The sequence below is a fragment of the Caretta caretta genome, chromosome 4, assembly GCF_965140235.1.
Source record: "Caretta caretta isolate rCarCar2 chromosome 4, rCarCar1.hap1, whole genome shotgun sequence".
NCBI classification, from domain to species: Eukaryota; Metazoa; Chordata; order Testudines; family Cheloniidae; genus Caretta; species Caretta caretta.
Genome location: NC_134209.1, coordinates 37,264,575 through 37,278,001, shown reverse-complemented (window position 1 = coordinate 37,278,001; position 13,427 = coordinate 37,264,575). Strand labels below are relative to the sequence as shown.

Sequence of the window (13,427 nt, the reverse complement as noted above, 5' to 3'; positions counted from 1 at the left end):
AAACAGAATTCTAAAAGCAGGGTTAACATCTTTCAGAAATCCTGCAAAGGTGTTCAAAACTACCGATGCTATCCTAAACCAAATTAAAAAATCCCACCACAATACAGGCTTGATTCATAGCTATGTAGAAACAGCACATTGAAAGGGTACAAAAAGGCAAACGTAAGCTGTGATAGCATATTCTTACCATTTCTTGCAAAATTTGCAATAGCCAGTGCTCCTGCAAGCTGTAGCTGATGGTTATTGGAAGGAATCCATGAAAGCACCCTTTGGAAGACGCTGCCTTTTCCTCCTTCAAATAACTTTTGCATGGATTCATCTTGAGGCAAAAAGTGTAGAAAATCAACACGCAAAAGAAATGTTAGTTCAAATTCTTCCCTCTGTTATATCTGTGTAACTCTACTGACTTCACTAGAATTACTCTAGATTTACAGTGGTGTAAGAGTGCAAAATCTAGCCCACTGAATAACTAGCTAGCAAGTCCTTAAAATAATTTTTAAAATGTGTTTTATAGATTAAAAGTAAAATTAAATGGTAAAATGTGACATAGGTACCCTCTTCTGCTTTGCAAAATATACAAAGATACTGTACTCACCTCCGAGTAGTAGTAAAACCATAAGATCAGAGGCTGTTTTAAGCTCAGCTATGTCATCCTCTTTGTCACTGTCTACAGTCTTCTGGACAATCTCAAGTAGACACTCAACCAGGCCCGCTTCAACCAGCTGCAGTTTAATGATATCTAAAAAATATCACAAATACAATAGTCATGAGCATGATAGAAGTACGGTGTCTCTCTCTCTCTCTCTCACACACACACACACACACACGCTATATTGCGTAAATATGGAGTAAGGGGAGCAGACTTTCATCTGTCATCTACTTTAGCATCTGCCTCAGCCACAGTAAAAATAATCTGATCTTGAAAGGACTAAACACTATAGATTTATTTTCTTGTTTCAAGTTACGTTAATTGCCAGGGCCAAATTCTGTTTGTTACATCAGAAAGACTCTACAGATGCCAAATTAGTGGCACTCATATAACTGAGAGCAGAGCTGGGATCCCAGTGTCCAAAAGCATTTTCTGCTCTGCCTTATAGGTAGATGATAATGTTGCTGCCCGTATTCTCAATAACATGATAATTTGTAAGAAAGAAAAATATAAAGTGCTTTAAAAAAGACTGAATTCATCTGGGGATGTGAAAAACACTTGAAAAGCAGTGGCAGATGCCCCCTGCATTTCATACCAACCACAGACAAATATTGAATGATAAATAAGACAATCAGATCAACACAATGTAAATAACTTGCGGACACACACTAAAAGATCTATTTGGTTCGATGTGGTCCACCAACTGTATTTTCAAGGGATGCTCGCAAGCTCTGCAAGGCATCATCATATCTTTCTCTAGCAATCGTCTACTATTCTCTTCTATGATTAGTTAATATTTATGTTCAGAGTTACACCCAAAGGCCAGGCTGTTGTGCCAGACACTAGATAACACTGCAGTCTGTCCCTGACCCCAAGCATTTACTATGTAAAGGCTAGATTTGTGGCTTTTAGGCACAGTTCTAAGTAAAGGGTGGTGTCTACATTGCATCAGTAGGCTTTGTGACTTGGAGACACCTGAATTACAGCTATGCCCCATGTTTCTCCTTGCACTCCACGGGGCAGTAGTTTGCCACTAGCCAATATCACCAGGTCAGCTCAGCAGTGCTGGCTAGCTAATTTCGCCTGCTTCCTGTGCACCTTCTCCATGGGTGGGGAGTAAGCAGGCATGCAGCTCACTCCTATGCGCCCAGACACAAGGTCTGAGCAGACCATGTAGGAGTGTAAGGGGAGTTCTTACTCCCTTGTTTGGGTGCAGAGTCCAAGGCATAATCTCTCTTTATGAAAAGAGCTTGGAAGATATTTTAAAATTCTGAAGACGTCCTGACTAACAAGGAAGGGAAGAGACTCACTAAACTGTAGCTTTCTGAGCGTCATCCAGGAAAAGTGAGGAAGCTGGAAGTTCTGCTCATTGCACTCTCCTCAGGTCCCACCTTACACTGTATGCAGTACTCCATATATGAGTGTAAGTAAGCTCTTTGGGGCAGCCCCTCGCACGGTCGGATTCTGATCTATGACTGGGGCTCCTAAATGCTATTGCAATACAAATAATAAATAATAATTATTAAAATGTACTGAGATCCCTTCCCATAGCCAGGCACAACAGAGTGAGCTGTGGTTAAACCTCTTACTTTGGAATTTGCTTGCTTCTGTCTCTGTGTCAGAATCCAAGGCTGTGTGCGGGGATGTCTGCAGAAGAAGGAATCCCACCGGGCTACTTCTCCAGACTCAGGGCTGCAGTGCTCAAGCTGCTGTGACTGCCTTCACCCCCTAACAGCAAGTATACTTGGCTCAGCAGATCTATGTAGTCACAGATCCACCAGCTCTGCTGTTGCTCTGGCTTGCCCTCAAATCTTCTCACCACATTGGCCCTGGAGCCCCCTTGGAACTGTACACCATGATTTTCAAGGGTATGAATCCCCTGTGGAGGATCCTTGCATGCTGACCTCCCACCTCAGGGGGCAGAATCACACAGGTTATGCTGCATTAGGCTTCCCATGGGCCTTGGACAGCAAGTTTCAGTGCTAAAATTTTAGAACAAAACGTGAGGCTCTGTTCTTGTCTTTCAATGCAGAAACCCCACTGACTTTAATGGGAGGTAGGTGCGTGCGTGTGTATATAATATCACAGGGTGAAATCCTGGCTCCACTGTAGTCAATGGCAAAACTCTCATTGACTTTGGTGGAGCCAGGATTTTGCCTATTACATCTAAGGGTATTTGACTGCAGCAAGAGCAGGGCCAAGGCCAACTTCTGGTTGTTGAATTGGGAGGGAGTTTTGTTCCTTGCTCATGGGTAATCAGAAATTACTAGTTTGAGTATCAGCCGTGTTAGTCTGTATCCGCAAAAAGAACAGGAGTACTTGTGGCACCTTAGAGACTAACAAATTTATTAGAGCTTAAGCTTTCATGGGCTACAGCCCACTTCATCAGATACATAGAATGGAACATATAGTAAGAAGATATATAACACACACATACAGAGACGTTTGAAGTTTCCATACAAAGTGTAAGCGGTTAAGATGAGCTATTATCAGCAGGAGCAAAAAAACTTTTGTTGTGATAATCAAGATGGCCCATTTAGACAGTTGACAAGAAGGTGAGTGAGGATACTTAACTTAGGGAAATAGATTCAATATGTGTAATGACCCAGCCACTCCCAGTCTCAATTCAAACCCAAGTTAATGGTATCTAGTTTGCATATTACTTCAACCTCAGCAGTTTCTCGTTGGAGTCTGTTTTTGAAGCTTTTCTGTTGCAAAATTGTCACCCTTAAATCTTTTACTGAGTGGCCAGAGAGGTTGAAGTGTTCTCCTACCCGTTTTTGAATGTTATGATTCCTGATGTCAGATTTGTGTCCATTTATTCTTTTGTGTAGATACTGTCTGGTTTGGCCAATGTACATGGAAGAGGGGCACTGCTGGCACATGATGGCATAGATCACATTGATAGATGTGCAGGTAAACGATCCCCTGATGGCGTGGCTAATGTGATTAGGTCCTATGATGGTGTCACTTGAATAAATATGTGGACAGAGTTGGCATCAGGCTTTGTTGCAAGGATAGGTTCCTAGGTAAGTGTTTTTGTTGTGTGGTTGCTGGAGAGTATTTGCTTCAGGTTGGGGGGCTGTCTGGAAGCGAGGACTGGTCTGTCTCCCAAGATCTGTGAGAGTGAGGGATCATTTTTCAGGATTGGTTGTAAATCTTTGATGATGCGCTGGAGAGGTTTTATTTGGGGGCTGAAGGTGACAGCTAGTGGCGTTCTGTTATTTTCTTTGTTGGGCCTGTCCTGTAGTAGGTGACTTCTGGGTACTCTTCTGGCTCTGTCACTCTGTTTTTTCACTTCAGCAGGTGGGTATTGTAGTTTTAAGAATGCTTAATAGAGATCTTGTAGGTGTTTGTCTCTGTCTGAGGGATTGGAGCAAAGGCGGTTGTATCTTAGAGCTTGGCTGTAGACAGTGGATCGTGTGGTGTGGCCTGAATGGAAGCTGGAGGCATGTAGGTAAGTATAGTGGTCAGTAGGTTTCCGTTATAGGGTGGTGTTTATGTGACCATCGCTTATTAGCATGGTAGTGTCCAGGAAATGGACCGCTTGTGTGGATTGGTCTAGGCTGAAGTTAATGGTGGGATGGAAATTGTTGAAATCATGGTGGAATTCCTCAAGGGCTTCTTTTCCATGGGTCCAGATGATGAAGATTTCATCAATGTAGCGCAAGTAGAGTAGGGGCGTTGGGGGACGAGAGCTAAGGAAGTGTTGTTCTAAGTCAGCCATAAAAATGTTCACATTACTCTGGGGCCATGTGGGTACCGATAGCAGTGCCGCTGATTTGAAGGTATACATTGTCCTCAAATGTGAAATAATTGTGGGTGAGGACAAAGTCACAAAGGTCAGCCACCAGGTTAGCCGTGACATTATCGGGGATAGTGTTCTTGACGGCTTGTAGTCCATCTTTGTGTGGAATGTTGGTGTAGAGGGCTTCTACATCCAGAGTGGCCAGGATGGTGTTTTCAGGAAGATCACCGATGGATTGTAGTTTCCTCAGGAAGTCAGTGGTGTCTCAAAGATAGCTGGAAGTGCTGGTAGCGTAGGGCCTGAGGAGAGAGTCCGTATAGCCGGACAATCCTGCTATCAGGGTGCCAATGCCTGAGATGATGGGGTGTCTAGGTTTTCCAGGTTTATGGATCTTGGGCAGCAGATAGAATACCCCTGGTTGGGGTTCTAGGCATGTGTCTGCACAGATCTGTTCCTGTGCTTTTTCAGGGAGTTTCTTGAGCAGATAGTGTAGTTTCTTTTGGAAACCATCAGTGGGATCAGAGCTTAATGGCCTGTAGAATATGGAGTTAGAGAGCTGCATAGCAGCCTCTTGTTCATATTCCAACTTATTCACGATGATGACAGCACCTCCTTTGTCAGCCTTTTTGATTATGATGTCAGAGTTGTTCCTCAAAAAGAAAAGGAGGACTTGTGGCACCTTAGAGACTAACAAATTTATTTGAGCATCAGCTTTTGTGAGCTACAGCTCACTTCATCGGCTGAGGCTGTTGATGGTGTTGTGTTCAGCACGGCTGAGGTTATGGGGCAAGTGATGCTGATTTTCCACAATTTCAGCCCGTGCACGTCGCCGGAAGCAATCTACATAGAAGTCTAATCTGTTGTTTCGACCTTCAGGAGGAGTCCACGCAGAATCCTTCAAAAGTTTATGCTCCAATAAATTTATTAGCCTCCAAGGTGCCACAAGTATGCCTGTTCTTTTTGCAGAAATTACTAGGCTGAATTCTGCTCTCTTATTGAAATCAATGAGGCTTAAGGGAGAGGAAGGATGATCTTGTTAAGGCATTGAAGTGGGATCTGGGGTCTGCTCCTAGCTCTACAAGTCTTCCTAATGTGACCTCAGGGAAGTCAGTCACTCTCCATTCCCATGGGTAAAACAGGGGTAACAAGTACTTTCCTGTCTCACAGGTGTTGTGAGGATATTTCAGTTAGTATTTTTGTGGTGCTCGGAAAATACAGTCATTGGTGCCATGGGAAAGTCTGAACATTAATAAATAAATAATTGAGATCACGTGTTACACCAGTGATGACCTTGGCCCATTGTTTTAGGTCTTTTTAAAGCTCTGGGGATTTTGGAGGTTGCTTTTCATAAGATTTGGAAATGGACTGTGGCATGGGGTGGTGACTGGAGCTGCCAGCTTCACCTATCTTGAAGAATCAGTGGTCTGACTCTCCCCAGGTAATGCTTCTACTTTAGTCACTAGGTTTTGCTACATGAGTGAAAATTCAATGTTTCTGGCGGAGCTACTGACCTTTGCGTGAACTTTATGTGACAGGCCCAGGAATGTTCAGCTGGGAGTGTTTTAAATTGGTATTTTTGTACTGAGCTACTTTAAAAAGTAGGGTGTTTCCGTGGATACAGAATACTAGGTTGCAGGTGTGTTGTGATTAGAATTGGAAACCACTGCACAGGTCCTTTCAATAAATGGATTGACTGTGCAAGTACTTAATTTAAATGTTTCAGCTCGCTGACATACTACCCACCACCACATTTAGATGCGGCTAAGCAATACAAGGATGGCAGACTCACTGTTGTGACAGACATCAGTGTGTCTTGAATTAACAGTGAGGGGCATAAATGCTTAGCACACTACCTCCTAACATGCATGAAGGGATGTTATTTTCAACAGCACAGAGCCTGCTCTGTCTTACTGTGACTGCAAAACACAGCCTTTGAACAAAAACTAAAGTATCTGCATTACAAGTATCATTTATGAAAACAGCAGACCAAATTCTGCTGTCAGACTGAAAAAGGGAAAAAAAAATTTCAACCATTGCTTGTAACAAAAAAGACAGTCTCTGGCAAAAATGCACATTTCTTAATGTTTGGAAAATAAAGACCCACATTTTGCTTTGATTTACATCCTGTGAAACCCACTAGTAAACAGGGTGGCACAGGGTGTAATCTGGGAAAGAAGTTGTCCCCAAACATGGGAAAGAGCACAGGATTCTCTCAAGATTTTTTTCCTTTCTAAACAAGAAGTGTGTGGGGGCATACATTTGTCACTCATGAATAGTAGCACTGGCTAGAGCTATGCATGCAGTGGGCAGGTACTGAGTGATCCTCCGAACACAGATCTGCCTCACAGCTCGGTCCTCACCTACTCCACCTGATACCTCATCCCTAGGCTCCACTCAAGCATAGATGTTAAATCATACAAACTGTGCTGAATTTTCCTAGGGATGCAGGCATGTTCAGAAGGAAGTAAGCTGATCCTGAACAACTCTTTTGCATTTACAACCAAAACAGAATTTGAACTCAAGTCTCCTGAGACGAATGTATTAACATAAGGAATATTAACTACAAGGGGGAAAGAACACAAGCCAAAATAGGAAAACAACAAGTTAAAGAATATTTAGATAAGTATTCAAGTCAGCACGGCTGATGAAATGCACCCAAGGGAACTTAAGGAACTGGCTGAAGCAATCTCAGAACTGTTTGTTAGCGATTCTCTTTTAGAACTGCTGGAGGATGGGTGAGATCCCGGGGGAGTGGAGAAGGGCAAACACCGTACCCATCTTTAAAAAGAAAAAAAAGACGACTCCAGGAATTATAGCCTAGTCAGCTTAATTTTGATACCTGAAAAGATACTGGAACAAATTACTAAGCAATCCATTTGTAAGCACCTACAGGATAATAGGTGCTAATAAATAATAGCCAATCTGGATTTATACAGAACAATTCTTGTCAAACCAACCCAATTTTCTTCAATAGAGTTACTGGCCTACTGGATGGGGTATGGGGGGGGAGCTGTAGATTTGATATATCTGGAGTACAGTAAAGTTTTTGACACAGTCCCACGTGCCATTCTCACAAGCAAACTAGGGAAATGTGATCTAGATTAAATTACTATAAAGTGGGTTCAAAACTGGTTGAAAGACCATATTCAAGGAGTAGTTATGGATGGTTTGCTGTCAAATTGGGGGGACATACTACTGAGGTCCCAAAGGGGTCTGTTTTGGGTCTGGTACTATTCAATATTTCCATTAATGATGTGGATAATGGAGTAAAAGCATGCTTATAAAATCTGCAGATTTCAAACTGGGAGAGGTTGTAAGAACTTTGTAAGAAGACAGCATTAGAATTCAAAATGGCCTTGACAAATTCAACAAGATGCAATTCAATAAAGACAAGTGCAACACATACGCTTAGGAAGAAACTATCAAATGCACAACTACAAAATGGGGAATAACTGGCTAGGCAGCAGTACTGCTGAAAAGGATAAGAGAGTGATAGTGGATCACAAAGTAAATATGAATGAATAATGTGATTCAGTTACTAAAAAGGCTAATATCATTCTGGGGTGTATTAAGGCATGGGAGATAATTGTTTCATTCTACTCGGCACTGGTGAGGCATCAGCTGGCGTACTGTGTCCAGTTCTAGGCGCCACACTTCAGGAAAGATGTGGACAAACTGAAGAAATTGCAGAGGAGAGAAACAAAAATGATAAAAAGTTCAAAAATCTGACCTATGAGGAAAGGTTAAAAAAACTGATAGTCTTGATAAAAGAAGACTAAGGGGGGGGAACTGATAAGTCTTCAAATGTGTTAATAGCTGTAATAAAGACGATGGTGATTAATTATACTCCATGTTCACTGGAGGTAGGACAAGAAATACTGGGCCTAATCTGCGGCAAGGAAGATTTAGGTTAGATTTTAGGAAAAACTTTCTAACTATGTGGATAGTTAAACACTGTAATAGCCTTCCCAGGAGGTTGTGGAATCCATCATTGTAGGTTTTAAGCACAGGTTAAACAAACACCTGCCAGTGACAGTCTAGATACACTTGGTCCTGCCTTAGCACAGGGGACTGGACTAGATAACCTCTCAAAGGTCTTTTGCAGCCCTACCTTTTTATGCTTTCTATGATTAAACTATTACACTGCCATTTCCAGACTTTATATCTCATGGACTGCCCTGATCTTTGGCTGTACAATTTAAATATCCTTATACAAGAAAATTTTCATAATAAATATGACCAAAATGTCAGTTGTTTAAAAAAAAAAAAGAAAAAGAAAAAAAAATCACCTGCTTGTGTTGTAATGATCTAGGAGAGCTGCTTTGGTTATCAGTCCTGTTCTTTCATTCCTCAAGGATTACACAACTATGAAAGAAGGTCATGTAGCCCTTGAGGGGGAAATGGAGTCTCTTATGTTACTTAGGAAAATCCTTTCAGCTAACCGAAGGGGTGACAATAACAAGCTCCCAAAGAAGTCTCATCCAAATCTTCTGAACCAAAAGATGGTGTTTAAAGCAGAGGGCCAAGAGTAAAGTAAAGAGGGTAACACCCTGAAAAAGTGCCACAATTTAAATAGTTACTTAGTAGTAACTAGATCATGATCTTTATAATTTTATCAAATAATTAAAATAAGTATGACAATAATACTATATTCGAACAAATGTAATTCATTGAAATACTTATAAATCCACTATAGGAAAAAATTTATATTCAAATCATTTCACAAACCTAATAATCCTCATAAAGCCCTGTAACATACAAAAGTTGGTATTAATATTCCAGTTTGAAATACAGAGAAACTGAGGCAAGAAAGACACAGAAGGAGTTGACGATAGAGGTGGGACCATGTCCCAGGAATTGGTGACACCCAGTTGTATGCTTAGGCTGCTAGGCAATATTCACATTACTCTTCATCTCCAGTTGCTATCAGATGGCTCAATTAATATGACTTCCACAGAAAAGGTTAAATTGCTGAGCAAGGTAAAGTATGAAATAATTACTGACAAGTTGGCTATTTTTGAAAAGCTGGTGTACAAATAAGCAAAAAATGAAAATTACTGTATGGCAATAAAAGATGATCAACTTCTCACCATTTTCTGCCAGAGGAGCCAAAACTTCAAAAATCATCTCTTTTTTGTCATGTTCTATTTGTTTCTTGAATAGTTTTACAATCTCTTCAGCAATGTTTGTGTAGGCAAACTGCTCTTTGCTTGATTCTGTGAAATAAAAAGGGCAAACAGAGTGTAAACAAACCAAATCAAACTTTTCTTTCCTCTTTATTACCAGATTTATTCAACACAATGATTAATTGGGCTAACTGCTCTTCACAGACAAGAGCAATACACTTCAATACTTACACTTGTCATTAAATGAAAAGAAAAATGTACTGACCTGAATTATTAATTATGTCCAAGGCTATTAAAACTTTTGCACCAGCAGAATATAAAGGTATCCATAGCAACAGTAAAATTACAAAGATATAAACTGAGAGTTTGCCTTCAGACCAAAAAGAAAAATTATACGTCATGTACTGAATTTTCTATTGCCGAGATAAAGGGTCGTATGGACATTATTAATATTTACATGGTTGCATGCTGGTAGCATTTACTTTGGAATATCTACACAGCTGAAGCCACAAAGTCAGATTCTCTCTTGTGCTATGGCTGCTTTAAGCCACACCCCCTGCACATCGCAGTTCTAAAGGGACCATAGTTGGCCACAGGAGGATCACCCAGTGGTGTAGAGTCAACATAGTGACTCCTGCCCTCTGGCTGCAGCGTCCAGTAGTAAAGGGGACGTGGCTGGTGTTGACCAGAGTCCCAGCAATCCCCAGCTACTGTAATGGTCCCCTGAGGCCACTGGCAGATGGGATAATTTACAGCAGCTGTCAGGCTGCTCTAATTAGCACACTGTTGTCCTAGGATTTGGAAAGCACCCTCTGCCCAACACTGTGCTGTGCACTCTCAAATGAAGATCTGGGCCTCAGCATGCAAATTATATATTTTTTTCACTTAAAATGCCTGGGTACAGAATGGCTTCTACAATGGATTTCAATCTTAGTATTTTAAAAGAGGAAGGTCAGATTTTGACCTTAGTTACACCAGTGTAAATCTGGAATAACTCCATTGACGCCAATGACATTATTCTGGATTTATATCCATTTAATTGTGATCAGAACCTGACTCCACAATCTAAAATCTGGGGAGAGGAAAACACCGACTTCTCTGTTAGTTCTGTCTATTGATCTGTATCTTCATATCTCTAAAGAGTAGCATAAATTGAATTTCTTGAGGTCATTCATGTTCCACTGAAATCAGTAAGAGTTTTGCCATTGACTTCAATGGAAGCATGATCAGGACCTTGAGAGCAGAAATACTTAAAAGATGAGCTGCAGGATTGTGTGATCCTTCCAAACCATGCTAAACTCTAGATCCCAAAATCTCCTGTGCTGAAATAGCAATTTCTGCTTCCAAACGTCTTGTGAGGCTTCTAATGGGGTCATCAAGTACACAAGGATAGTTTTTAGAAATCCCAACACTGAAGTAGCAAAACAGTATTGTCTGGGCCAAGGCTATAGCTCACATATGCTTGCAAAAATATAAATAAATAAAAACATGTATTCGCTTGCCTGGTTTTTAACTCCTTAACTTCATTAATTATAACTCAGCATGATTTGTCATTTAAGTATATTTCCCTAATTCTTTAATCTGGCTTCTTCATTTTTAAAACTATCCTAGAGACTAATTCTACTGCATAGGTTTTGTATCTGACCTGAGTGAAATACTCTCTTGGGGTTACTCTCTGACTCTTTGTAAGAACAGAAGGTGTTTTCTGATAGCCATATTTGGGTTTTGCAGTGAAAGGTGCCCCAATCTAAAATGCTTCCACTTGGACGACTGTCTCAAGCAGCTTTCTTCCAGTCTCTAGATGTGCAGCTGCAGCTACGTAAGAAGCCATATGGCTCATTGACTTCAGTGGGCTTTGGATCAGGTCCATGCTGCAGTATTGCAGCAATTCCCCTCAACAGGATTTTCCATGTGTCCACAGAAAAGGGAGCTACTTCCCAGTTCTTGACACTGTCTCCTTTTCTCTTTGCTCATGTTGAGGAATTTTAAGAGGAAAAACGTTTTAGGGCTTATAGCTTCACAATTACTCATTTAGAGCTAAATTTCCATAAAGGCCACAAAACCAGCCTCAGCTTTTTAAATGAAAATGATAATATTTACACATCTGACAAAGAGAGAGGTTGTTTTAAAAAAGTGTGGCACTTTAGAATTCAGGTGTGCTTTCTTAGAGTAGGGCAAGTTTAATGCCTCTCATTCCATGAGGAAACGAGCGAGCTGCCTAATTCTGAGGCAGCCTAACTTACCTGAGAACCACTGTACCACTCCCACCACCCCACTTATACCTACAAATAAATTGGTAAATTAGTAACACCTATTTTTACCCTATCTCCACCCTTTTTTACTAGGCTTGTGCTCTACTTTAACACAGCAGAATGGGAGTTTTACATAATGCTAAACAAGGGAGTTAATTGTATTATGCAGGGTCTCCTTTATATTATTGAGAGGTAAGGACCAAAGAATAAGATCCTATGGTTACAAAGCAAAACTGAAGTATTAAAGTTATCATAAGACTTTCTAGTGCAATTCTGATATGGGATTAAATTATTAAAAGTTACATTAATTTATTGCCAAACTGTGAGGGTATGTCTATATTATGATAGAAAACCTGTGTCACTGAGTCCCGGAGCCTGGGCCAGCTGACTCTGGCTCACATTGCTTGGGCTGCAGGGCTAAAAATTGCAGTGTAGACATTCAGGCGTGGGCTGGAACCCGGGCTCTGAGATGCTCACCCACCTCACGGGTTCCAACACAAGCCTGAATGTCTATGGCCTTACCGTGGGATCTTTTATTGCAGTGTATAAATACCTATAAAGACCTGAAGATTGTACTCAACATATTCATTCATTGTGCAGGTACAGCAAGAGTAGCACTCAAGCAAGTTTCCTTTGTATGGTTCTGCCACAGTGTCTCAACCCTTATCTGAAAAACCTAGACCACCTCTGAGGATGGGAGAATAGTTCAGTCTCTTTGTTCATTCAGCCCTGGGGACATCAGTGGAGAGACTAGCAAAGATTATTAATAATTAATGCTATTTATTTATTTATCTGTATTGGGCTAGTACTGAAAGTCCTCAGTAAAAATTGGGGCCCATGTGTGCTGTGTAACGTACACTCATATAAAGACATGATTCCTGCCTGAAGAATTTACAATTTAATATTTGCCATTAGTGTCAAGTCTGATAGCTCTTTTGTTGTTATATGGAAACTTGTCCACCAGAAGCAGTTCTGAAACTAATACACTGGGCTTGATGCAGGAATTACTGGGTGACACATTATGGCCTGTGTTATATACATGGTTAGACTAGTTGATCATAATGGTCTCTCTTGCCTTCAACCCTATGAATCTATGAGCTATCTAATAATTTCAGGCCACCAAATGGCTATCAGATGCTAGCAACTTCCAATTATTTTGCCTTGGTCTGAAAATAAAACCCCCCATATGATCTATTGTTAATATCTCAAACCATCCAGCTTTTCAGCGTTGCAATTTTATAACGGTTTCTTGGAATACTGCTATATCCCTTAGCAAACACAAATCACAGGGCTACGTGTGCAGGTGATTTTTTTTGCATCAGGACAGAATTTGGGCACCAGTTCTTAAAATGCCTGGAACTCAACTGATATTCTACAATATCACCAACAGACAATGAATGAATAATAAAATATAGAGCCAAATGCTGTGCTGGTTTACACTCCATGCAATGCTATTGAAAGCGATGGTATTGTACAGGTGAATCAGAGCAGAATTTGGGCCACAGAGCTGACCAAAATGTGATCTGATCAAATTTTACATGCGTTTTCTAAAATGCAGTTGTGATTTCACCTGCCAAGCTGACATCAACTCTTTCTTCTCATTTGTAATTATTTATAAATGCAAGTATGTAGCCTCGGACATTTTTAACGGT

At 40.8% G+C, this 13,427-nt stretch overlaps 1 protein-coding gene across 5 annotated transcripts in view; it reads right to left on the bottom strand.

Moving 5' to 3' along the window:
- RAP1GDS1 (Rap1 GTPase-GDP dissociation stimulator 1) overlaps positions 1-13,427 on the bottom strand; it is a 155,201-nt gene that overhangs the window by 14,397 nt on the left and 127,377 nt on the right. For all 5 annotated transcript variants that reach the window (XM_048846605.2, XM_048846606.2, XM_048846607.2 and 2 more), the window contains 3 exons: positions 9,488-9,613; positions 596-739; positions 188-319 (listed from right to left, as the gene is read on the bottom strand). In XM_048846605.2, the coding sequence (XP_048702562.1) occupies positions 188-319; positions 596-739; positions 9,488-9,613 (402 nt within the window). The remainder of the gene's footprint in view (positions 1-187; positions 320-595; positions 740-9,487; positions 9,614-13,427) is intronic.